Genomic DNA, 26,437 nt, shown 5'->3' with positions numbered 1-26,437 from the left:
CATCCAATGATGCAATTAATGTGTTCAGTCTGAACAGTTGTCAATTTTGGCACACGTAAATGATGCTTTTATTAGAACTGAACAACTAAACAGATTTTGAATGACCTACTGTGCCTTTTGTCAAACGATTTCCTATAGAGGATTATTTAACTTCTGGCACAAATTACATTTTTTTCCTCCAAGATTCTCATGGAAAAAACTGAATGAAAATGTTTCTCAAAGAAGATGGAAAGTACTTTGTTGAGACTGCCGCAGCACAGAGCACTGAAATAGAAGACAGCAGAATTTCTAACCTATACTGAGGAAAATTAAATACATTGAGTTAACCTTTTCCTCTGGAATTTGATTTTACTATTTAATTAATGGTTTACAATACTTTACAGTAATAGTTAATGATATACCCCCCCCCCCAACCCAGTAGGGAATATATTCCCTTTTTTACACTGCTACTACGATGTTTACTATACGTATTTTCAAAACTCCAGTTTCTTAGAGTTTTAGAAGACGTTAAAGTATCTTTCATGCCCTAGGTAAAATCAGTTCAAGCATTTATTGACACTACTCAGCTGTGACAGAGTAATGCTTTTATTACAACTTCACATTGTATAGACATATTATGCCAGTTTACTTCCCACCTGTACACTCTTAATTTTGAAACCCCGAAGTTGTTATAATGTACACAGTTTTCCATTGATATAGCAACACAGGTATATAAGCACCTCCCCTCACATACACTTCTGCTGTGTTTGAAGCAGCAGACCATGTGGTGCTGAAAAACCTTTTTGCTTTTTAATAAAATTCACTTGGTGTCCAAACTTTTTCAGCAAACTGATTTTTATACCAGCAGTGTGCAAGTAGTTCACTGAGAAAAAGGAGTAGCTTTTAAGAACTGGTAAGGCAAAAGAGATCCTTAGATAGGCACAGTGCACAAGTTAGCTCTTGCTCCGTGTACTCAAAATATAGACAGGACTGGACTCTTGCAATGAATGCTAAGCATCTCACTACCACAGCAAGTTTCTCTGCAGTGTCAGGGCAGGGTATTTAGCATGTTGGGTAGGGAAAGCGGGTGAGAACCTGCAAGCAAAAAGCCTGAGGCCCTGCTGGAAACTGAGAGGAGAGGAGAGGGAGGTTTGGGGTTGGGGAGGAAGGAGAGAAGAGCAGTCACTCAGTGGGCATCCCCGTTGGAGGCGTCTGCCCACCCTCCCCACCCCAGGTAGCGGTTGTGGTCCAGATGGCAGGTACACACCAGCCCCGAGGGACACCCCAGAGCTCACCTCATGCACCTGGCAGGGCTGGGGTGAGCTTCTACCAGCACTAAGGGGACACCATGCCCAGGCCTGCCACAGTCCTAACATCCCTCAGGGCACATGGGTAAGCCCAGGGGGTGCTAGTGGAGACACTAAGCCATTTCCTGGCCATGGTTTCCAGTCAGACATACTGATACAGAGTCAGTCAGCCCTGTGCGGGTGGTGAGGCACTGGAGTAAGTCACTATGAGGGTAGTGAGGCCCTGTGTAGGAATAGTTGTGCTTTCAGAAGAATTTGTAATGGAAAAGTTAGAAACTTGTTTTCTCTTAGGAAGCCAGCTAAGTGCCTTCTCAAGAGGGTTAGATGTTTTTTTAAGTGTACAGCAACTACAAACATCATACCTCTAAGCAGATTAACTTAAGTAAAAACAATCAGACAGCTGTGTTCCTATATAAGATATACAGGTGATGGAAGACAATAATTCAGAATAACAAAGAAATCAGATGCACCTAAGGTTAGCTGCTCAATATTATCTATCTGATTAAATGAATTACATTTTAAAAAGTCCTCTTTTAAAAAAAAGGTTAACAAGGAAAACTTAACAGAAATACAAAATATCTCTGGGGAAAATATTAGACTATCTAAACAGTGTTAAAGCTATTAATTGAGAAAACCCCACAGCTCTAGCTAGGTTAAAAATCCATCTTTCTTATCCTTAAGAAAGGTCAAAAGAAAACATACTCTTGCCAGCAAATGGTATTGATGAGTTAACAGCAGCTTCTCATTAAGATGCTGTGGGAAACAACATTCTTAGGAGACAAACACATCTAAAAAAAAATTTGAGCCTTTCTCTGTTGTTCTCAGTCCAGGAACAACTAATGCTGACCAGCAGAAATCAGTAAAATATGCATGACTCATAGAAGATCTTGAAAGAGACCATAGTGTTAGGCCTTGCTGTTCATGGGTTAATTCCGTATACCACTTGATACATAAGTATTATCTGGTTTTAAAGGAAGAACTGGTCAGCTCATCGTAGGAAGTGGCAATAACCCTATCATTTTTCACTCTTGAAAAGGGAGCTGTAGCTCAAAAACTCAGCCAAAATAAAAGGTGCAATGTGTAGCTTTCATTCAGCTTTGAAATCTGCAAAATCCTCCACTTGAGTGACGTACATGATTGCAACACTACACAAAATAAAGCTTATTTCCTACTCACTCAATCTATCTGCAAAAAGGTTACAGGAAAAAAGTCTAATGAAGTTGTACAAATATTTCCTGAAAGCAAATGGTGAGGGTGGAAAAGATTGACTCGTGTTGCTACGATGTTCTATGAAAGCAGTAAAGGCCAAACCAAACAAAAGCTTAGGTGCAGTCTCAGATAAAATTTCCCAATCATTACATAAATCTGACTTTGTCAAACTACCAAATGAAATAAAAGAAGCTCCAGCAAACCATACAATAGCTTGAGTTGGAAGGGACCTTTTAAAGGTCATCTAAGTCCAATCCCACTGCAATGAGTAAGGACATCTTCAGCTAGAGCTAGTTGTTTGGAGTCCTATTCAAGCTGACCTTGAACACCTCCAGGGATGGGGCACCCACAGCTTCTTTTCCAACCTGTGCCAGTGCCTTACCACCCTCACAGTAAGGAATTTCTTCCTAATATCTAAATTGACCCTCCTTCAGTTTAATACCATTCCCCCTTGTTCTATTGCATCAGATCCTGCTAAAAAGTTTGTTCCCATCTTTTTTATAGTCCCCCTTTAAGTACTGAAAGGCCACAATAAGGCCTCTCTGGAGCCTTCTCTTCTCCAGGATGAACCTAAAACCTGTCTGGGCAGAACAGCAGCAAAATGTATTGGGAGGAACGACTCTGCAACAGTCACTGATACACTACTTTGTGTATCCATCTGTAGGAATAAGGCCTAAAGTCATGAGATATGCCGTGAGATATGTGGTAAAGGAATTATTGTGGGCGTGATGGCCTGCTGATGGAGGTGTGATACCCCTCATTTACATACACAGTGGCTGCCCTCCACTTTTATGATGGCAGCAACAGGATATTTGATTATAATCTCATCTCCACTTCTCCCAAAAGTATAAATTTTGCATTGAAATCATCTTTGGCAGAGGATGAGAATACAACCCCATTCTGCAGACAAGTCAACAGGCTTGGTCCTCTCTCCTCCCCAAAGATGAGACGCCTCTTCGTAAGATTTGTGTCTCTGACTCCATCGGAGCACATCCAGGAAGACTTGTACATAGCACTATACACTTATATTTTGTAGATCTAGTGCATTTATCACAGTCAATTTACCAAGAATCTATAACATGTTGCTTCCATGAACTACACTTCTTGTGAATCTGTGCTTGTGAAAGTCCTTATCGAACACAACCAGACTTATGGTGCCAAACTGGGGCCAGTCAGAAAGTAAGCTGGTTGCACCCAGCCCCTCTGATCTCTAGGGAACAGCTGGAAAGCAAGGGGATTTATTCTCTGCCAAATTTCTACACTCTTAATGCAACATCATGTCCTCATTTTTACAACAAAAGCTATTTACCCACTAAGTAAAGAGGTAACACTAGAGAGACACTGGAACTTACTCAGTATCAATATTCATTCAGCAAACTGTTACATGAGTTGTAACATCAAAAGCCTTTGTCGATGATGACAACGCATGAACCAAAAGGCATATATGTTCTTTAGCACAACAAGTTTCATCTAAGACATTCTTGTCTAAAATTAACCAATAAATTTTTCAGACTGAATCCAGAAGCAATATACAGACTTAAGAAAATTTGAAGTTGATTCCAAGTCGATATGAGTGTCAGACACACTCCCTGTCAGACAAATTATTCTTAAAAGAATAGAAAACTTCAACTGAAACTGAAGGCAGTAATTAAGTGGATCAGGGCAGTGAAACACCTCCTGGAAATTCCAAGGGTAGGAAAATAATTATACACCTATCTTTCTTTTTGAGTGCAAAAGGCCTGTATTAGTTAGGAAGTTGTTTTTTGTTTGTTTGTTTGTTTTTTTTTCAGAAACAACTGAAGAAATTAGTTGCTTAGAGGTTGCAATGTTGCTATAATCAGAAAAGATTCCTTTAGAAAACAGAGAAGAATAAGGAAAGGGAATGGTAAAAAAAATAATTGGAAATTAAAAATTACACCAAAGGGAAGAAGAGATACAAAAAACAGTCTCTCTCCTGAAAAATAATTTGTAGGATTTCGATATTGTAGGTCAGGAAATAACTATGAGAACTGTAACAGGTTTTTTTTTAATCAGAGATAATAAGGAAGGAAAAGAGTCTAACGAGGACTAAAACTGAGATACAATTAGGCAGAAAACAGGAAATTTAGTTATCCTGGAAAGGGAAACTCTATGAGCTGGAAAGACTTGTAAGTCTTTATGACTGTTCCAAAAGCTAATTTTTGGTTGAAAAGTGCAAGATAGACTAAAGAATACCTTGGAAAAAAAAAACAAACAGAAAACAACAACAACAAAAGATAAATCCCCCATCCCCATCCTATTAAAAAAAAAAAGTTGTATATTACTGTTACAAGGATTTGATAGAGAAGACTCTACTCCCAGGGCTTTGTGTGCAAATTTTTCATTGCTTCTTTAACCAAATGTTGACTCGTTTATAAGACAAAACCTACAGTGTATTCTTTCAACTTACCACAGATATTTTTTAAAACTTATATTTGTACCATGGTCACCACCAAGTGACCATTTGATTACTTCAGATGGAAAACTGATTTATCTTGATATGTTACAGTGAAGCTGCCTGAGACAGTATTGTATCATTGCTGTGGTAGGTATAGTTTTCAACTAAGAAAATTACACATATTCAAGAAAAAGCATTGTGTTGATTTTACTCCAATTTCTGCTGCTTTTCTTCATATGGAATTTATGTACCTTGAATACTACTTGAAAAAATCCCCACATTTTTCTGAGATAATATTAAGTTTTAAAAAACTATATTCAAATAACTAAAATGATACATAAAAAAATTACTTATGGTTCTTGGGATAAGAAATGAGTTCTAGCAGCGTCCTGCAGCCCTGCAGTACTAGAGTGAATATTCCTCCTCCTTTCCAGCCCCTGATACACCTCTCAAACAATAGCCTAGGGAAGCACCACAGTAACATTATGACTTAAAGCTTGGAGAAAGATTTACCACTGAGATCTGTTCTTGTCACCACACCCTTCAACAGCATGAAGTTGGTGGGAAGTGAGAGACTGCCAGCCTACCGTCTTTAAGAGTTTGTGAAGGTGTGAAAAAAATATGCTTGGAGAAGCAAGGGAGGATTGGGAAGGCTGAGAAGAGAGAGGACAGAAGAGCCTATGAGACTGTAAAGGAGTAAAGGCGGACATTCATTGGAGCAGAATACAAGTTTACTGGTTTCTAGAGGTTAATGTGAAAACTGGGAGAAGGATCCTACTAGCTCTTACTAAGAATATTGTCAGCTGTCCTGGGAGCCATCCTCCACAGCAGTAAGCTGCTGTTGGGAGCATAGGAACAAGGTGCTCTCCCACAGTCTTCCTCTGACTCCACAGCTGGTCTCGCACTTGGTGAAGGAGGCTACTGACTCAAGGGTGCTGCCCTACCCTGTCTATGTTTAGACATAATTTCACATATTTAAGGTACCTTTGAAGATAGCAAAAGTAGTATTAATATATCTGAAGAGATTAAAATCTAGAGTTAAAAGAATATTACATGAAATTTATTTAAGTGTAGTAAGAATTTATTATGAAATTATGACAGGATTCATTACGACAGAATATTTTCTCCAGTTCCTAGTTGGTACCGGACTCAAAAGTGCAATTAAACCCACACATAACAAGCTAGAAACTGTGGCAGAGCTACAAAAAGACAGGTCAAATAAGTTGAATTAAAAGAAGAGGCAGGAAATCCTGCTTCTTATTCTAAGATGTGACAATGATTTATTCCCTTACTACGGACCTTACTGATATAGTCAAGTCCTTGTTCTTAATATGTGAGAGAGTGGTAAAAGGTTTCTGTAAACTGGCAATTGAACATTCTCCCAGTACAGAAAGAGTGGGAAGCAGCAAGTAGGACACACTGTGGTTCGACAGTACTGTACTGATCCAATGGCTTCTTTAGATTAGCTGCAACCCTTTGTTTTAAATTAAGAAGTCTGTAAAATTTCTTACTTAGCTCCTTTGATCCACTGTGTTTAATGAACATAGCTCTACATTCAAACCTTAACCTTTCTGAGCCTCAGTAACAGATTGTTTTTCCCCCCTGTTATTACCTACCTTCCATGGATTCTGAGAATTACTGTGGGTAATATTAGCATTGTAGCAATTATTTAGTATTGAATTTAATACTGAACACAGTATTACTGAACAGTAATATACCTATCAAATAAAGTGATGGAAGCGAAGACTAATAAAATTCAGGTTTTTTTGCGTTTGGTTTCTTTTTTTTGTAAGGTCAAAAGGGTTTTGAGCAGTTCAATGAAAAAGCTGAATGCTGGTACTGAGATCAGTTTTTGGTTGGTATGTTAAACTGAATCAGATCATGAAGGAGCCAGACAATATTTTTTCCCCATTCCTTACAATTCTTCTTAATCTTTTCAGACTGGTACATATTTAGAAATAAAATCTAGGCAGATGGGCAGAACACTATGATAGAAATGCCAGGCATAAAAGCAAGTGGACAGGACAGCAGAAGAGCAAGTATCAGTGAGTAAGCAGACCCAAAGAGCAGCAAAGGGACACTGCATTCAAGGATCAGGTGAAAAGGCAGAAGGAAAATGCCAAACATTCAGCAAGTTGCTAAAGCAGTACCAAACAGTCAGCATGTGTGCCAAGCAGCAGAGAGCAATTTCACAAAGTCAGCAGATGCACTCAGCAGAAAGGCAATGCCAGGCACTTGGAGCAGAGACGGGGCAGCAGAAGGCCAATGCCCGTGTACAGTCAGACTGAAAGGACAGCAAGGAGGCGATACATGCCGTTCAACAGATGGACAGGGCAGTAGGTAGTCAGTGTCAAGCAATTAGCTGGCCAAGAGGCAATGCCAGACAGTCAGGCAAAGGGCCAAGACTTCAGGAGGACAATGCCACACAGCCAGCAGGTAGAGAGAGTAAAAGACAGTAGTAAATGCCAGGCAGTCCCCAGACAGACAAGTCAGAAAAAGACCAAAGCCCACAAATAATCAGATGCAACTTTCGGCAAGGACAAAACATAAGCTTGCCAAATGATCAACAGGGCAGCAGGGTGGCAGTGCTTTTTCAATAACTTAGGATACCATGAGTGAAAAAGTCCCAACAATCCAGACGCTCACCCTTTGGTAATATCATTTGATCAGAGTGAACCATGAAAATCCACAGGAGAATAGCACACAAATGGAAACAGCAAATGAGTCTGACCCTAGCACTTGGGGAGGCCATGGGACCTTCCTATAAAACAAAAATATGAGAATCCACAAGAAAATCAAACAAATGGGAAAAATGTGGCTAAAAACTGTTTCTGATGATGATTTAAAAAGCAAAAAAATACTAGCAAAGAATTAGTCTGGAAATGATCGGGTGGGATTGAAGATGTTGCTTACCCCTCTCTGGAGCCCACATAATGGGAATGTTGGGAATTTCTGCAGCAGAAAAACAGAAGAGAAAAGGGATTTCTGACTCCCAGTTCAAGGAAAGCATGTCATTTTAGGACTGGGTAATCTCTTTGGGCAAAAAATAAGAATTCAACTGAATCTTTGCCCATCCCCAGATACATGCCTTTATTGAGGTTTGTGAAAAATTTAAGAAGACCACATCACTTTCATCTCATGACCTCCCACCCTTGATCCCCAAAACCACACTTACCTCTAGCACCTCTAATATAAGAGGGGAAAGGGGATGGTCTTGTGAGCTCATTCCCACAGCCACTGTAAAATAGGTTGTGAAGTTGAACAGGAGTACCCATGAGCCACTGCTGGCCATTTGTGAGATAAACTGGAGTCATCATTACATTATTAGTGTATGATGGTGTTTGAATTTGGCTTAGATACATCCACACTCTAATGAAAAGAATCAGTCCTACGAATCTTGTGGGGTAACCTTCTTCTAAGTGAGAAACTTAGAAGCACCTTTTTGTTACCTTGAATATCCTCTTCTCTTTAACTTAAGCACTGTTATTTAACATGGGGGTTTTTTTAAACAAATTAAACTATGTTTCAGAAATCTTAGCTGCTGCTCTATTTCAGAAACATGTAATGAAGTCTGAAATGTAAGAACTCAGAAAATCCCAGCAGTAATAAAGTTCAGTAATTTGACTCATCTGTCATTTCAGTCATGAGTCTTTTTATTTAGTAAGTATGTTCCTAGTAACTAAAAGTCAACCAACCAAGAATCAAACTTCAGTATTTCTGTCCACTTTGAAGTCCACATTGTGTGTGCATTTATTCACCTGAACATTAACTTTTTATTGGCAACAGTAAAAACCTACACTCCACTCTGAGAAGGTAGTAATATGCAACAAGAAGCCAACTCTTCCCTCTTTTGCAAACTGTAGAGAACCCTAGATAATATAAAGGCACCATTAGCTCTGCTATGCCCTGCTGCATCAGGATTTGGAAAGGTCACAGAGAGAATCTGTATGAACTTGCCATGCACTCATACCCAACAAAGATCTTAAGGAATACAGTAGCGACAGGCTAAGCTGATAGAACAGTATTTATACTGATCCTCTGGGTATCACCCACTCCTGCTTCTTCTAGCTGAGCAAGGCACAAGAATAATACAGGTTAATACAACTTCAAATTTAGAAATTGGGGTCATAGAAAAGGAATTTCTTCCATATCCAAACCTTCCTGTGTCAAACACTATTATTTGGGCTTACAACAAAATGGCAGGAAATTTAGGCAGAGAAGACCAAGAGACTTCCATCATATGATTAGAAATGGCATACACCAGCCAGGAATTGCAAACAGAAATTAGACCATGAGGTAATTATAAAATCTTGCGATTTTGTGGCCAGCAGCAACGACAATTAGCTGCAGCACATCAAGAACAAAATTGCTATCACCTTCTCTCTGAAGTAAGATCTTTCAAGCTCAGTGAAAATGAACTATGACAAACTGATCTCAGCATACCATAAGAAAATGTTTATTTGTGGAGGAAAATCTGGAGTTTTTTTAAATCCAGTGAAAGTTTTAATGTCAACAATTAGTAACAGCAGATTATGCACCTCACTATTAATTTAGGTATTCCAATTAAAAAATAACTGGGAAAAGAATATATGCATGAAGGGACAAGAAGCTAAAATACAGTCTAAATTAAGATAAAAAAATAATAATTTTCTTGTCCATAATAAGATAAGACTTTCACGCCTGAGTGTGACAATAGTCATTTTGGTTTTGTATTTTGGTACTTATACTGAGTCAACATTTTGCTAAAGCTTCACTGCTCCACGTGGTAGCAATTAGCAAAAGCAGGTGAAGGACCAGTTATAATCCTAAGAATAACTCCTGAAGCCAGCTGCTTTCCAAAACTCTTCTAGTTTCTTTTCATTTAGTGGCTGGAAAGGCTCCTACACAGCAGGCAAGCAGCAAATGAGAAATTCTCTATTCTTTAATAAGTATTAGTTTTAATGATCAACTATGTTAATAGTGAGTCATTTTGCTATTCTGGTGTGCTTATGTCAAAAGGACTAACTCACTCAATTTTTCACACATCTTAAATCCAAACTAGTATTTGCCCTCTAGTTTTCATGTCTTTAAGCTGCCGTCACAAAGAAGTCTTCCTAACATGTCTATACAATTTTTTGTTAATTTTCCCCATATTAAGCTTTTACTCTTTGCAATAGACCATGACCAGAAAAAAATGACACATTAAGGGCAAAAATTGTGTAATTACAGGCCTGACAATGTTTTCAAGATTATTTTGCCTTAACTTGATGTTTAATTTTTTTTCCAGTTTCCTATTATCTTCTCTGAAGTGATGCTTTAATGGAAACTATTTTTAGAAATGCTTAAGAGGAAAAAAAATTCCAAAAGTTCCAAATTTAAAATTTATTATGCAGCAGTCTTATGGCAGGCCTATTTTTCTTTCCACAGTTATAGAAAGGACTGCAAAATATATTCACTGTTGTGGCTACATTGCTAATAGGAGACAAGCCAGTTAACAGAGACAGCTGTGGGCTCTACAGTGAAAACATGGCTAAAAGGCATCAGTAATACCAAGAGGAGGAGAACTCTTCTCTTTACCTCAATAGAAAAGCAAACTATAATCATATTGTTCTTCTGGCTGTATTTTTGGAAGTATGTGAGTTCACTGGGATAGGAACCATCTGTCTACTCACAGGACAAGCCAGCCTTCTTCCAACTTCCATTCTGAAATTACCTTGGAATAAAAAACTTATTTTCAAAATTTAAGAATAAAAAAGTGAGGTTTCCTGGCTCACCACTGTGGCTTTGCTTCTCATTTTATGGAACATTCAAATCCCTCACTACTGTTTTACTATTCTTTTCAACAGAGCTTGCAAATATTTTATACATGTTTGAGAGTCAGAAAACAGAACTTCTATTTGCTATTCGAGAGTATTAAGGACAGTTAAAATAAAGCAAATAAAAGCTGATCCTTAAATGGGCAAAATATCCAAAGGTGCAAGAGGAATTCGATTAGCATTACCTTTATGATATGATGGTCAGACAACTTCACACAGAAGGTTAATACATTAGTTAAGTAATTTAAAAGTTATTTGTCCCAGTATCCTCAGCCAGTATTTTCAGGGTTTTGCATTTTCAAAAAAGAGGCAGAAGCAATTAATGTGATCCTTTTGAATTCATGAAATAAAATTGCTTAATTATTAATTTCAGGATCCATTTTAGTCAAACTATCTTCTCATCTAACACACACAGAACATAAAGCCAGAATCTAGTTTGGCCTTCCATGCAGGATAATTCATTCAACACCATCTATGACTTCTGTACGGAGTACAAGATAACTTGAGTTCTATAAGGCATTTCTCCCACTATCAAATACTTTTGATTTGACAGAATTAAAATGAAGAATACAGGTCTTTAGGGAATTTGTTTGTGTGATTAATCTCCTAAACAAGCAAACCAACCTCAACACATAAAAACCTTCCACTATTTTCTTATTAGATTTTTCTGTCTCAAGCTCTCTATCACCAGCTATTTTTACAATTCCCTTAAGTAGGCAAAGAAAGCCTTTGGTACCTTACAAAGCCTTTAGTGCTGTATGTTATTATTTCCCAAAGAAAGTACAGGTAAAACACAAGATACTTCCCAGTTTTCTTTATGATAAACTAAACAGATCGAGTTGCATAACTCTCACCGAAAGCTATCGTATATTTTTTGACCTTTTCCTGTATCCACTGTGACATTTGAAACTTTTTAAAAGGGAATGTTAGAAAAAATGTGCAGCTTTGCATTTTAGACACATCAATCCCACATACTGACAAGTACCCTCTGCATTACAACACTTCTGTTTTCCCCATATTCTTCATAATTGTCTATTTTGGAAAATCTAGACATAAATAAGTTGAGAGACACATTCTTTCAATCTAGTATCTCAGCTGGATTGACACAGACAAAGAAACAAGTCAAAAACTGCTGTTTATGCAGCAGAATATCAAGAATTTACCAAGCCCTCTTTATTTATCAAAATAACCATTCCCCAGGAACACTCTCTCTGCATCTATTTTCTTCATCCTTTAGGGGTTTTTTGTTTATTTGGTTGGGTTTTTTTGTTTTGTGGGGTTTTTTTGTTTGTTTTGTTTGGTGGTCTTATTTTTTGAGTAACCTCTGATATTTGAGTAAATGGAGCTGAAATGGGATCAGGCTTTCTTTTCCCTCACATTTCTCACTATAGGTGCCCTGGCAGCTTGCAGGTGTTCCCATGCAGTGACTGCAGTTGATGATAGCAACCAAGCCCTTCAGCAATGATGGTGTGTTACCAAGCTTCCCTGAGAAACTCAAACAAGAGAAGAGAAAGGCACTTTTTAGCCCTTCGTAAGTCACCTAAATCAGTGTGGAATTTCTCAAGACACAGGTGCTTTGTAATCTGTATAGTGCAAATAATTTGTATATTGCTTCTCAAAGAAACTGGTAATAGTTGTAAGTGAAAAGTATTCTGCAACTAAATATATCAATTCTGTTATAAAAGCTTGCCTTCCAAAGAGAGATTTAAAATCTAAATAAAGAATTCTTAATTAAATTATTATGGCACATAAATATGTTTGGATTTTTGTAACACCAAATACAGCTTTTTAAACAAAACATTTTATTGAAAAATTAAAGCAGATAGGATAAAGGTCTAATCATACAAGCTAAGAACTGTCTGGAGGACTAAGAAAAAGGCAATGGTACTTTATAGAGTTGCTGCTAAACTTCTAACAGAGTAGTACAGAATTTGGAGGAGTCTGTCACAGAGCAATCTATTCCATTTAAGCACATTTGTTGCTTAGATGCACGTTGCAAGGTTTTCGAATTCAGACCCTTTAGGAGTAAGCTGGGTTGGAAACAATTTTCTAAGAAATATGAAGGCCTCAAAAGGTCTGATGGCAAGTTACAGGATCAGACATCATCCATACACAGCATACTTCATTATATAATAGCTCAACCTAGGAATCAAACAATGTGGAGCAAGACCTCCATTAAGAGATATGGAAAGCTATACTCTTAATATAGACTACAGAAATATATATATGATGCAAAAGGCTATTATATTGGAGGGTACCTAGAATATTGAAGGGTCAAAAACTGAAACAACAGCCTGGGTAATTAGAGGGCGTAAATTTCATATTATTCCTACCACAAAATTACTTATGTCCCATGTGAGATGAAGGCTCCATTCCTCCTCACTATGGAGCCATGCTGAAGTGACAATTTGTAAAAAGAAAATCAATTTCTTTTTTTCCAGTGACGACACTAAAATACTGCTGAAGAAAAATAGAAGCACTCCTATATCCACAACAAACAATATAAACAATAGAAATCCTGCTGCTCTGAACCAGGATGGACAACCCCCTCTCCATCCCCAATATATTATTTCTAGTTTAAATTATTGCCTATTAAATGGAAATTGTTATTTAAAAGTGTAAGTCTCAGTGGATTTGGGTTAATCTGAGGGGAACACCTGTTGCTGTGAGAGTATGTTGTGTCACAAGCATCTTATTTCATTAACAGAGTTAAAGGAAAAGTAAACAAACAGACAAAACACACAAAACTACAAATAATAGAGATTAAGAGGGTTGCCAACATTACTTGAGACAGAGAAATTGAAGGATACAGATATTAAAATAGTCTGTGGAAATAAAATGGAATTTGAAGAAAAATCCTGAGAGATACCTTAGAGAATGGGGGAAAGCCAGGTGATCGAAAATTTGCAATTGGTAATGATTATAAAAATGCTGTTGCAATTTTGAACTGAATATACAAAGACATATCACAGCAGAACTGGGACCTTCTTCCCTCCAAACATGGCTTCTGTGTGGCTGCGTTTGGAGCCTTTTGTTCATTCTGAGCATGCTTTTTTCAGAAAAATGCTGACAAATGGAAGGGAGTTCCAGAGAACAATGAGCTCTTTTCATGGACTAGAGAACTCTGATGAAAGAATAAACAAATATGCATACATTGTCAGATTAAATGAAAACAAGAATGTGCCTAAATACATTTAAAACCAGTCTATAAGTATTGAAGAATATGAACAGCAAGAACCAAAAGAAGTATTCATAAATTTTCCAGAACACTGGAAAAGGAGGAAGCCTATAAGGAAACATCTGTCTGGTTTTACATGCTGGAAAAGAGCTCTTCTGCGCTTCTTCTAAAGTATTATCTTAAAATTTCAGGACTGAAAATTATCTGCAGTGTGGACGAACTATTTGTGAATACACATAGCAACACAGCTCAAGGATGCCTAGCATCAGTTGAGGCACAATAAGTTGTTTTCTACTGCTATTACCTAAGTACATAAAATTAGTCTCATAGCTGGGCTAAAAAGACTTGCACAGAATCATACTAGAGACAGAGGATAAAAAAACAGCTAGAAGGGAGGCAGACGTGACTTTTTTAGAAGTACACTTTTGCAAAAGAAGAAATGTAAAAGTAGAGAAGACAGAAGATAGAAACTGAGCAGAGCACCTGTATACATGAAATTTTTCCTTTCCCTTTTGTACTAACCAACAGCAACAGAGAAAATACATTTCTATCTCAGAAGGATACATACTGATTGATAATAATGCGGCAAGAGTATTTAAATTTTTTCACAAAAGTTAACATATATTATTATCAATGTTATTTAAGAACTATCACTAAAATATTGAGTTCAAAGGAAAAAATGTTTGCACCAAGAAATGCTATATGTAAGTTCTGATCTCTGTCCTGCAACAAAGACTTTTAAATCAACAAGCAGACTGTACATGCAGTTCCAGCAGAGACTTAAAGACTATCTCCAGAAATTATATGTAAAATAAGACTGGAAAAAAAAATTGGCTGTATCTACAAAATTAAGCCACCGACTGCCATAATAAAGAAATCCAGCATTCACTAATAACATCTATAACACAGTTACTTTCAAATTCAGCCATCCATTGAGTGCATCTGGTTTTTTAAATACCCACATGCATTTCATAATTTCTAGTCATGTAGTCAAGAAAGTGAAGGATATTCACACTGCTTAATTAAACTGACCTTCAACCCTCAAAATGTGAACTGTAGGACTAATTCAAAAGCTTTTCTCCACCCACTGACTAGACCGAGGCTACAAATTTAGGGAACAGAGACAGGTAAGGAAAATCAGATATTGTAAATATACCTAAAATCGGTTATTTCTGGTACAAGAAAAAATGTCATTACACATGATGGAAACAACTGCAATAACCTGGTTCTGATACAGTGTTCAAAAGGCAAAGTGAGTGGGGAAACTACTAATTTTTTTTGAAACTTAATTATACATTTCTGAGGTATCAAGAAGCTATTTTTAGCTACATTATGCTAGGCACTGAATTTCAATTTTATCAATAATTACAAAATTCAATTAACATTAAGTCTTTGGCCTGTAAATACTCTTGGGAACAACCTTTATCGTATATGTACAATAGCAATTATATATCTATACTCAGAAAAGAAAGCAGGAAAACATGCTTTCTAATCCAAATTACAGGAGAATCAGGGAGAAGCAGGATGGAAACATACCAGCTGAAATATGACCCATGGGACCACTCCCCCTAATCTCAGGAAAAATACTAAAACATCTTCCATTATCAGATTGAATTCTTAACAGTTTTAAAATCACATCTTAAAGATGACATCTCAGTAGCACAATGCCATGATCACACCCTTTCATTATCAGTTCAGCAATGACAGCATGCTGGACCAATACCTCACAAAGAAGAGATTAAAACCACTTCCTGCATCAGCTCAACTTTTCCTAAAGGCTTGTTATTGCACATTTCATGTTGACATAACGAATTTTCCATTTTGAATTGGCTTTCTCATTGACCCAAGACATAAATTATGGAAACAAAACTTATGCTTCTTAATAATGTGTTTTTGGTATGACTCAAACTGCCAAACTGATTTTCTTCTCTTAAAGCATTTGTTTGAAAGAATGATCTAATAAATGCTATTGTACGAATGACCCTTATCATTGCCACTTTGTAATAAAACCTGGGATTCAATCTCTCCACTGTGATTTAAATTTAGTACTGCAAGTTAATTCAACTTAATTGAGTGAAAAGTGAGTAAATACTCTCCTATGAAAATTCTTTTGTAGTATGGGAATAATTTGACAGTCAGAACACCCGATTCTGTTATGATCAGTCCAAGTCTTGCATATCTGTTACTTTTAAAAACAATGCAGTTTTTCTACAGTGCAAGTTATTAATGATTTTTATATGTGTTTTTATTATATAAAGACATATTAACAACTCAGATTAACTTTCAAAACTCATCAATTCATCAAAACTGATCAAACAAGTCACCCCCCACCTGTCTGCATTAGTTTCAGTAACAGCAATGCAGTGTAAGGAAAATACTAGGTGTTTATGGGCATAGTTCTCATTTGTTTATTTCTTGTTCCAAATGCTGCTTGAGAATCTGTGGCTAATTTTTGGCACTGGTTGCAATGCTTTCTCTGGCAGTACTGCCTAGGCTCGTCCCTGCACAAAGGAAAACTGAAGAAGAAATTCAGTCATCCTTCTACACAGTCTTCTTAATACAACCATCAAAATCATTTAGTTTGTAAGCAAGATACAAACTTAACCTATGCACTTTTCACTTTTCGTGGCTTTAGCACAGTGAATAATCTGCAAAACCAGTTTCAATAGCTAGCACACTGCGGTCATCTTACACTGTTCCCATATTCTGACAAAGAGACCCCAAAGTTTTAGTTACTCAAGACTTCTAGTATATAATCTAAAAACATCAGAAGTAATGAACAGGAGCATTTTGGTTACATGTTTCTTTAGTCACAGAAATGTTATACAATAAATTAAAAAATGTTCATAGATTCCTAATGGGAAAAAAGTTAAACTGCAGCTATGTGACAGAACACATTTGTAAGTAAAAAGCATTGTAGATGTGCTATAAAGAACTCAAATCAATTCCAACATGAAAGTCTAAGCAACTGAAAACTTATATGAGTACTTAAGAGAAACCTAGATCTGTTACATTATGCAAATAAACACTTCAGGCACTCAATTCTGCCCTTTAGTGAACGTAAGCAAATCAAATAAAGTATGTAATTTTAAAAGTTCATATTCATCTAATTTGGAACCATAAATATCAAAATACTTCAATCACAATCACACAGTAATTTCATATGACAACTCATAGCCATGAGGTCATTAGGTTAAATGTCCCTTTTTTCCTCTTTACTTCAGCTCTGTATAAGTGGAATGTAACCAGATTTCCTGTGCAACATTTACTGGTGCAGGTTGTCTCCATCTCTCTGCCTGTTTAGGTTTTTCTGACAATGTGGTATCAAGCAGATCAATAGTAGCTTTGCATGGAATTTTTTTCCCTTACTATCTGTGTCTCACACTCCAACCTACAATGCAGTAGTTGTCAATGCAGTATTCTGCAAGGGAGAATTAAAGGATCTCTCTTATCCCACTTCTCCTTGTGGACATAACAAGATTTTGCTTAGCAGTGTTGTACTGCAGTGCTAAGGAAAATTACGCCAAAAAGCCATCAGAATTTTGTTTCTTAAGGGGACTAGAAAACCATTATGCTATACCACATTTTAGTTTGAAAATTGTTTTGGGTCAGAACCCAAGGTCAGAGTTATTCTTTATGCTATACTCTCTATTGCTTTTTTCTGTTTCCAAGTTGTGTATCCCTTGACCTGTCCATAGATACTGCAAAGTGAAGTTACAGAGGAAAGCAAAAAAAAATCCGCCCCCCGCCCCCTCCAGAGTCATACATTTCTACACCAAAGGGCAGATTTTTCTATTCCAGGACTATCTCACCTCTGGAGTGACATCTCGTGGTGCAAACCCTGTTCCTCCAGTTGTTAAAATCAAATTAAGTTCCTTTTCATCACACCAATCTATCAGCGTCTCCTGAAAGAGAACATGAATCCTGTCAGATCTAGCAAGCAGTATGTGGGATGCAGTTATCTCAGAAAATACCCAAAGACTTGAAATGTCTTAAAAACAGAGGCACACACAATAAATACAGGGAACTGTAAAATCACTCATGCTTTTTACACAAACATTTTAAACCACTATTTATAACCAAGATAAGACAGAATAATGCCAGTATCCACAAGGTATTTTTTTTTGGAAATGGAAATTGAAATTCTGTTTTCCATCTCTTGACCTGAAATGGAAAACAAGAATTCACAGTTACTAATTTCTATTACTGTTTATTTTGATATATAAATATAATATCCTTTGACACATGCTAATAGAGTACGTGCATTTAATTCAGATTACATTGTTGATTCTTGTCACAGTAACTTTGGTTTCCATGCTGCACTTTTTATTACCCTGAAAAAAGCAAGAACCACATATTTGTAAGCTTATCTACCACAAGATGCACCTGATGCAGCAACACAAAAAGATGATCTATAATCACCTTTTCTACATTCCCTCCACCATCTCAACAGGAGTGTGTATACACATTCCAAGGCTGGACTAAAAAATCTGTCACGTAAAATGACTTGCAATACTGGATAACTCACGATACTAGAGAACTGTTTAATTTTATTTGCATTCATTTTTCAAATGACTTCTTAAACAAATTTTCAAGCTGTGATAAAAATTTGACATAAGCAGAAAATTTATTTAATCTCAGTGTGATTATATCACTTATCCTTCATACTCTACTGTGTGCTAGCACAGCATATCTGCTTGGAGCGCAAAATTAGCTGTGTTGCCTGAAGTACACTCACGTATTACACAGTAAAGTATCCATCTGCACAAATCAGATCAATTACTTAGAGAGCTATCCTTCTTACAGCAAAGAAACATCATTCTTTGAAAAAGTTTATGGCACATTTAAGTTTCTGCAGTACTATATTGGGGAGTAATGAATAATATTGGTGACTGTTGGTTTGAAGCTTCTTGTTTATCATAAAATTAGCTCTAAGAAATATACTGATATTAAAAGCTTGAAATAAAACTGTCCAGAACATTTTAAAAAGTATTACCAATTTAGATTAATCCTCAGCTGTATTTTCTGCGAGGTTAGCACTGCTATGTAACTTCCATTTAACAGAAGGCTCATATACAGACGCTTCCAAATTGCAGCTAGAATACACTTGTGTCTGCCTGCAAGCCCCATCATGCAAAAGTATCCAAGGATTACTTGAAGAAGTGGCAAAGCCAAAGGTTCTGTGTTTATTTCTCCTTTCTTTACACATCCTACCACTTTCTCTTTTGCGTTCTCTCTTGTCTTTGTTAAAATCCCATTCATCTTTTTACTCTATCCCTTTGGAGGATGGCACTCTAACGGGGTTGTAGATTACCAGAAGTTCATTACATGAACATTTCAAATAAGAGATAAGGTCTCAATTGAATAATTGAACCACTAAGTTAGGCTTTTAACTTACATTTTGAAAAACATGTGAATTATGGTAGTAAAAAGCATTTTAAGTCTTAAAACTGTTTGTTTCAAGAACATAGGTATACATCAGAAAATTTATTTTAAAGAGGTTGCATCTTCTCTGTTTATCATCTAGAAATGTATTTGTCTTGACTTCAAACAGGTAGAAATTTCAGAGAATACTTCAGAGAAGTTCACTGTTCGGCAAAGTTAGACTTTATTATTGCATGTATTTTAAAAATTATTACAATCAGGAAAAAATTCTCAGTATGAAACAGGAGGGATATATTTTGGCTGTTTTGGTTTTTTTAATGAAGCATTTATCTTTATCTAAAATAAAACCTGCCAAACTCCAACTGTTTTTACAGAGAAAATAAAAAAAAAAACCTTCCTCTGTTCTCATTTTGCTACAGTTCAGTAATACTCTGGTTAATAAGGAGGAAGAGAGTAATGTGACACCCTACAATAAACTAAAGAAATCAGCACCCTAACTCTTTAACTAACTGAGCAACAAGTGCCTTTTCTTGCTACTCCATCACTGTACTCAGGCAGACAGAATTCTCTATCAAGTTCATGTTATAGTCCAGCATCTTTCAGCCTTTCAGGAAGAATACCTTTCACTATAAGGGAGTTAGTTTGGGTTTCATTATATTTTAGAAGCGCAAATTTATAACTTAAGATATTTCAAAACCACAGAAAAATACCTGAGACTGATATTCAGCTTATTTACTTTCTCTCTAGTCCACAAAACTCTGTCCCACAAAATATTCTTACTGATGTTTTAAGTATTTAAAAAAGGAAGCCCCACACAATTGTGGACAAATAGTGGACTCATATTCACTTTGCTGCTGATGGCAGCCCAGATAGATTCTCCACTGGCTTTGCAGAGAACTGAATTTTCTGTGTCCTCAAATGAGAATTTCTCTACGCCAGTGACCTGATATTTGGCTTCACTGATGCTATACAAGTAAAATTATTATATAACATCTCAACCAAAGAAAAATTAATTTAATATTTTTTATGCATATTTCCATCCCTTCTATTGTTTCACTGATGATAAGCTTTCAAGAGAAAATGAGTCTAGGTCAACAGATTATGTAAATCACTGTCATTTCATTCAAGTCAATGGAATGAAGCTGATGGATACAAAATATGGTATCTGGCTCTGAAAACAGTACTGTAAAATTACCACCAAATCTTAAAAAGCCAGAACAAAACTACAGACCTCCAGAAGAAAAACCTTGCCTCATTCTTTCTCTGAGTTCTTAGTCTTTCACATGTAAATTTATTGATTTTAAGACCAGTAAAGACCATTTCCTCATGGAAAAAATGCCCTACAGTGTATGTCACAGTGCAGAGACCCTATGTTTATCACAGATACATGCTTCCAAATTCATATAGGCACTGTCACACTAAATCCAAATTCTTCTGGCACCACATCTAAACTTGTGCTACCTGACATTTCAGTCACTGAATACCTAGAACACTTACAGACATATTTCCTTCTGCACAGGTAACTTAAGCATCTCAATGTCCAAGATGCAAAACTACCTTTAGTCTAAAAGGCAATGGGCATGTCACAGAATTCTGGTCAGTTCCTCTCGTATTTAGAACAAATTCTAGGACTCAGGCTCTTCAATTAACCACCCAGCCTTGATCTGGAGGGTTCAAGAGAGAAAAAATACATAATAATTTAATTTGGTAGGGTTTTCCAGGGTTTTAATTCATGATTATCTTGAATATTGTTGTGTTTCTAGTAACTCTTCCTTACTAATAATTTCTGTGGGATAATGTTCCACCATGATACATAAGAAACCTGCTCACAGAATGCACAATAACAGTGGTGCTATTTTGTAACTCCATTAATGAACTATCCTCTAATTTCTATTAGTAAGTGAACAGGAAAAACAAACAGGGATTCCTTACTGAAATGAAAGGAACAATTCCCTGATCTTTGGAGATAACTGAAGTTCATAGATTACTTACATTAGTAAATTTTTGGAGTCTCATACAATAAAACCTTATTATAGTAATGGACACTCTACATTTATGTCCTTGATTGTTACTTCACTTAAATAATGGAGTAGAGCAGTTGTATATGTGTATGAATTATTTCCTTCTCAGATGGACAGAGGTCACACATTCATTGACACGATATCATAAACCATGGTGTTAGTCACAAATTTAAACTTGAGACAGGTTGCAAGACTGCTCCAGTTCTCTTACTGCTACTGTATGGTGGTCTTCCACATAGATATTGAGACTATAACCCTTATCTGGAGCAGAAGTACTACAAAGCACACAAAAATGGTCATTGGTGATCAGACTAAATGCCTGCACAGAAGAGCTGAGGTCCTGAGGGCTGTTCCTTTTCTTTGATGCTACAGTCCATGGTGTTTCTTGTCTTTTTTTTTCTGTCCTATTTTTGCCATCACTTTGCTGAGAGTGTGACAACACTCCCACGTGTTTATGCTTCCAAAATTACTAGAATACATTCTTTCACATCAATATTCTGGTGCTTATCATTAGATGCTATATGCTACATGTATAACTTTTTCTTATCAATACGTAATTTACTTCACAATACAAGGATTGTAAAAATAATTATCAATACATATGCATATTTTCATACACTTTAGCCACTAGAATTAGACATGTGCACCATTACAATTTAAAACATCCAGAAAGAACACGGGAATGCTAAAAACAATATGAACATGTGGGTTTCCATAAAGAATCCATACAGAATTCTTTCATTCTATATTCAGTATTCAAATTGGTTAAGCAATTCCATAGTTAATGAAGATGTCTGGTATTTTGGCACATGCTAAATTTTTCTAGCACAGTGCAAATTTGAAGTTATTTCACCTTATATGTAAAACTAATTACACACTAAGGACCATTTAAAATATGCAAAAACTTAAATGAAATTGCTGAACAAATATCAATGTTAAGTATGAAGTTTAATTATGAAACACTACACATTTATTTACATTGGACTTCGAAACACAAGTAAATTAGTACAAGCTGGTTTACAGACATGCACACTATCCAGAAGTTCTCAAAACAACTTCAAGTGACTTAAAAGATCATTGTGGTTTCCAGGAAAAAATTACTAATAGTGTTTAGAGACACAGAAGTCTGTGTTCTCCAGAACAGTCTCAAAACTACAAGCTTTGTAAAGTTATGTAAATTCTATATTTGCAAGTAAATCCTGTTTACTCTAGGAAAGTATATTTCAAAATGCAAGGATGAACATAGAACAATATGTTCCTAAAACTATAATGATAACTTTCCTTAGAAATCCAAGTTGAATAAGAAAAATTCTTATATAAAAAGCCATACTAAATATCAATTTAATTTTCTTTCAAAATTTTTAGGCTCAAGTTAGAAGAGTGTCCGAGATAAATTTAATTTAGGATGATTTAATATCATTATGATGAAAAAAATTATAATGAATGACTATACAGAAAAATGTATCAAAAAAGAGAAAGTCTGCATAGTCACACATTTGCTAAGAGAACTGGATGTCATTTTGACCACTGAATTTCAGGAATACAGGAACTGGCACATTAAGATCTCATAACAACCTTTACTTAGTCCTGTGGCTTGAATTACTCCAGACCCCAGCTCACTAAAGATTAAGCCTGATACTACGGCATGAGAGAGCATACATAACTGAATGAATCAGAAATTCATGTCACAGCATACAAAGCAGGAGAAAAGAAAAACAAAAGGTAAAAGTAACCCAATGTTTCCTCGTTGTATTATTTAGGAGTTTGAAGCTTCTCTATTCAGTGGACCATGGCTTGTCTACTAATTTTAATAGATGCTTGATGTTTTCTCTTATTTCCACCCATTTTTTCCTTCCTCCACAAGCAAAAGGCAGAAAGTAAGAGAAATGTTAGGATTATGTTCAGAGTGTAATCACTGCAGTCAAGAGACTTGGTTGAAATGCAAGTACATATCTCAATATGTCTAAATAGACCTTTTCATATTTTGAGGTTTTACAGAACACAGTAAGTAGTCTTCTGAAGATTCTACAGATATATTTGCAGTTTCCAGCATCACACAATTTTTGCAGTTGTTTTTCTAAATAAAGCTAATGTATTAGCAGATGTCATAAAAATGCAACTGTTCTACTGAAATGCAATATTAAAGGAGGAAAGTAATAAAAATGTACTCTGTAAATGGCTTACTTCTTAAATGGAAATTTAATTAAAGGCATTTTCCATTTAAAGTAAATTGCAGCTATCGAATATTTCAAGGTTCACCATACCTATGCAGTCTGTAACATAACCTTTTCTCAAAAAGGACTTCACATCTAAAACCTACTATTCATGATAACTATTCCAAAAACAGGGTAAAAAAAGTAGGCAATGGTCAACAGAAGTCATCTATCCAAATGAGTAGGGAAAGTCAAACAGAGAGATGTGGAAACACTGAAGTGCTTCATCAAACCATCAGATTGGGAGTGCCAGCACTTTTAAGGGCTGGGACTGACATAAGAATTTCTAACTATTATGATGGAGAAAGATAGAGACAATGTACAAGACTGACTTAAAAAAAAAAAGGTGCAGTTTTAAATGCCTTGTGCTGATTTTCTCTCAGAAAGACAAAGGAAGCATTCTGAATTCAAGCTAACAACCTTGACATATTAATCTTAGCATAATTAAGAAAAATAGTGAATTTATTGTATGATTTAATAAATTGCACAAAAAACTACAAGGAGGTCTAGGTCAGAAGCAAACCATGCATCTACATGTGCACCAAGGCACAAGACTTATTTCCTTCTGTAGAGAATCTGTTCCCATCTAATGTTGGTACCAGTGGTGCCCTCCTAGAGTGTGTGCTAAGGTCTTGAAATGGTTACTCACAAGAACGAATCGGGCACTGTAGCATAACAGTTTTCTTCAGATTCCTGGAGGAAGGGATGGAACTTAGAGCTGTCAGAAGAGTCAGAATTAGGTATTTTCCAAACATGTCTGTTTTTTGAAACAACTTTCCTGAAGACTCTGAAATTGGCAGATGTATATGTATGTGTGGGCCTATGTGCACATGTGCTCGCCTTTACATAATAAAAATGTATTAGCAAAAGCACTGAAGTTCAACATCTCTCATTTCTGTCATGTGTAAAAGGCCTCTCTAAAATATAATGTTCACTTGCTAAAATAAATATTACAGAGTTATAAAAATTCCAATTTTCTTAAGAATTAATTTGAAAACAATTAAAAATTTAAGAAAAACATAATGCCTCCTTGCCAGTGTTATTTTTCCTAGTGAGAATCTTGTCATCTAATATATATGCCTTCAATTATTCCTACAACAATACAATCTAAAATAACAACTGGAATGAAAAGGGGGAAAAAAAGCGCATAAACCCAATAAAATTAATCCAATACTGCTCACTAACAATAGATAAAGAAAACCTTTCTCTCTGCCTTTTTTTTTTTTTAAATTTAAGCAGCACTTCAAAGACTTTTTCACAAGATATAAATGCTTGGTTTTATAGCCATAAACTTCAAATTAATTGTGCAGAACAAGATGGCTTTTTCCACATTTTCTTCCCATTTGCATACATTAGTGTTCATCTAAGGTTGTTTAAAAAACTGTTTACTTTGAGTTTTCTTCTCAGAATGTGAAAAGGCAGCTTGGTATTACACAAGTCAGTAACTTTCTTAAACTAGAGCTCTTCATAATATTTTATCTATGTGTACCACCATCTACAGCACATGTATCTCATGCACCACAGATCAGAAGTTTCACCAAACTTTGGCTGTAAGCTCAGATAAGCTACATCTTAATCTTACAGAAATAGCAAAGTGACAGAATACCAACCATAAATTTCTTTGAGCTGCCAAGACAACACTAACTGCTTCAACGCTAAGAAACTGGTAAAAGCACATCCAACATACTGGCAAAGGTGATAGGTCTCAGAGAACTCTAAGTACAAGCACCTCAGACTCATATTTCTGTAATAGCCCTCAACTCATATAACCTGCACTTCTTAGAAACTATACTTGAAAATAACCACTTGCAGAATTTGCATGTATGTATTTGCAAACAGGGACAACTACAACTCCAGTTTAAGCCAGGTAATACCCCACATCTATTTGTTTAATTGGCAGGAAGTGCAGTGAATTAAAAAATTACTACAAGGCTTCTGTGATTAAAAAGAAAAAAAACACATGAGGAAGCCAGCTGTGGAAAAAAATGTTTAAATTCAAATGCTGGCTTTTCTGCAACTACAAAGTTTTAAAGAAAAATATTCTAGTAAAAATATAATTGATTCTTACAGAACCCAGTTCAGTTTCTAGCTTCACTTTCTAACAGTAAATACAATCTTACATGTTACTTTCTGCACTTAGCTACAATTGTGTAAGACATTTCCTTTTATTTTTTAAATAATATTACAACTTATATGATCTCAATTTTTGGTGTAGCTCTCAGTGGAAATGACAAATTGAACAGAGCAAAAATATTCAAATATCTAAAAATGTTAGGATAGGGGGGAAAGACAAGAGTTGAAATCCTTAGCAAGACAGGGAGCTACTCAGTGTAATGCAGTTCGTGGCATAAATTTCCCCCCATGTGTATTGTTCATGCATATCATCTATAGAGTCAATGAACGAAATTGCCTTTAAAAGAAATTCTACTGCTTTACCTGTGAGAATACAGTAAAGAAAATTTACCTACCAACGAACAGCTGCAGTACTTTGAGACACTTAGTCCATACATATACTCTAAGACTGGGTGGGCTCGTGGCCTGCCCTGGAGTGTCCCGGGAGGGGCACTCTCACTCCTCCCCTCTTCCTGCTTGAGGCATTGACACACAGGGCAGAGTGCATCCGCCACCACTGCAGTTCCTCTTAAATGCACAATCAAACCTGAAAGAGATCCAGAAAGAGGGGAAAGGCAGGTAGGAGACTAATGTACATGCAGACTGTACCTCTCAAAGAACACCAGTTACTGACAAGTAACCTTTCTTCTTTGAGTCTGCATGTACATTCCCACAACGACTCGCTCTGATCAGTTAACTTTGCCTTTTCCCATCCAGGAGAAGGCCTGAGGACTCCCACAAACAACTGCATCATCAGTCCACTGAAGGCTGAAACAGCCCTGGATACAACTAGTCTAACACAATGCTGGAAAAAGCAAAGAG

General features: G+C 36.2%; 1 protein-coding gene across 20 annotated transcripts in view; it reads right to left on the bottom strand.

The window, feature by feature from the left end:
• Positions 1–26,437, bottom strand: part of GPHN (gephyrin) — a 287,927-nt gene that overhangs the window by 118,946 nt on the left and 142,544 nt on the right. For 9 of the 20 annotated variants that reach the window (XM_051791387.1, XM_051791390.1, XM_051791391.1 and 6 more), the window contains exons 4-5: positions 17,697–17,789; positions 7,825–7,863 (exon numbers count right to left, since the gene is read on the bottom strand). The exons of 1 other annotated variant lie outside the window; for it this stretch is intronic. In XM_051791387.1, the coding sequence (XP_051647347.1) occupies positions 7,825–7,863; positions 17,697–17,789 (132 nt within the window). Of the gene's footprint in view, positions 1–7,824; positions 7,864–17,696; positions 17,790–25,971; positions 26,163–26,437 lie in introns of all 20 variants that reach the window. 10 more of the 20 variants (XM_051791389.1, XM_051791408.1, XM_051791399.1 and 7 more) reach the window with 2 other exon arrangements.

The sequence above is a fragment of the Manacus candei genome, unplaced genomic scaffold (assembly GCF_025592945.1).
Source record: "Manacus candei isolate 608988 ecotype Guabito, Panama unplaced genomic scaffold, ASM2559294v1 h1tg000033l, whole genome shotgun sequence".
Lineage (NCBI taxonomy): Eukaryota > Metazoa > Chordata > Aves > Passeriformes > Pipridae > Manacus > Manacus candei.
The sequence above is the reverse complement of the archived record's forward strand: the minus strand, read 5'-3'. Positions and strand labels throughout refer to the sequence as shown.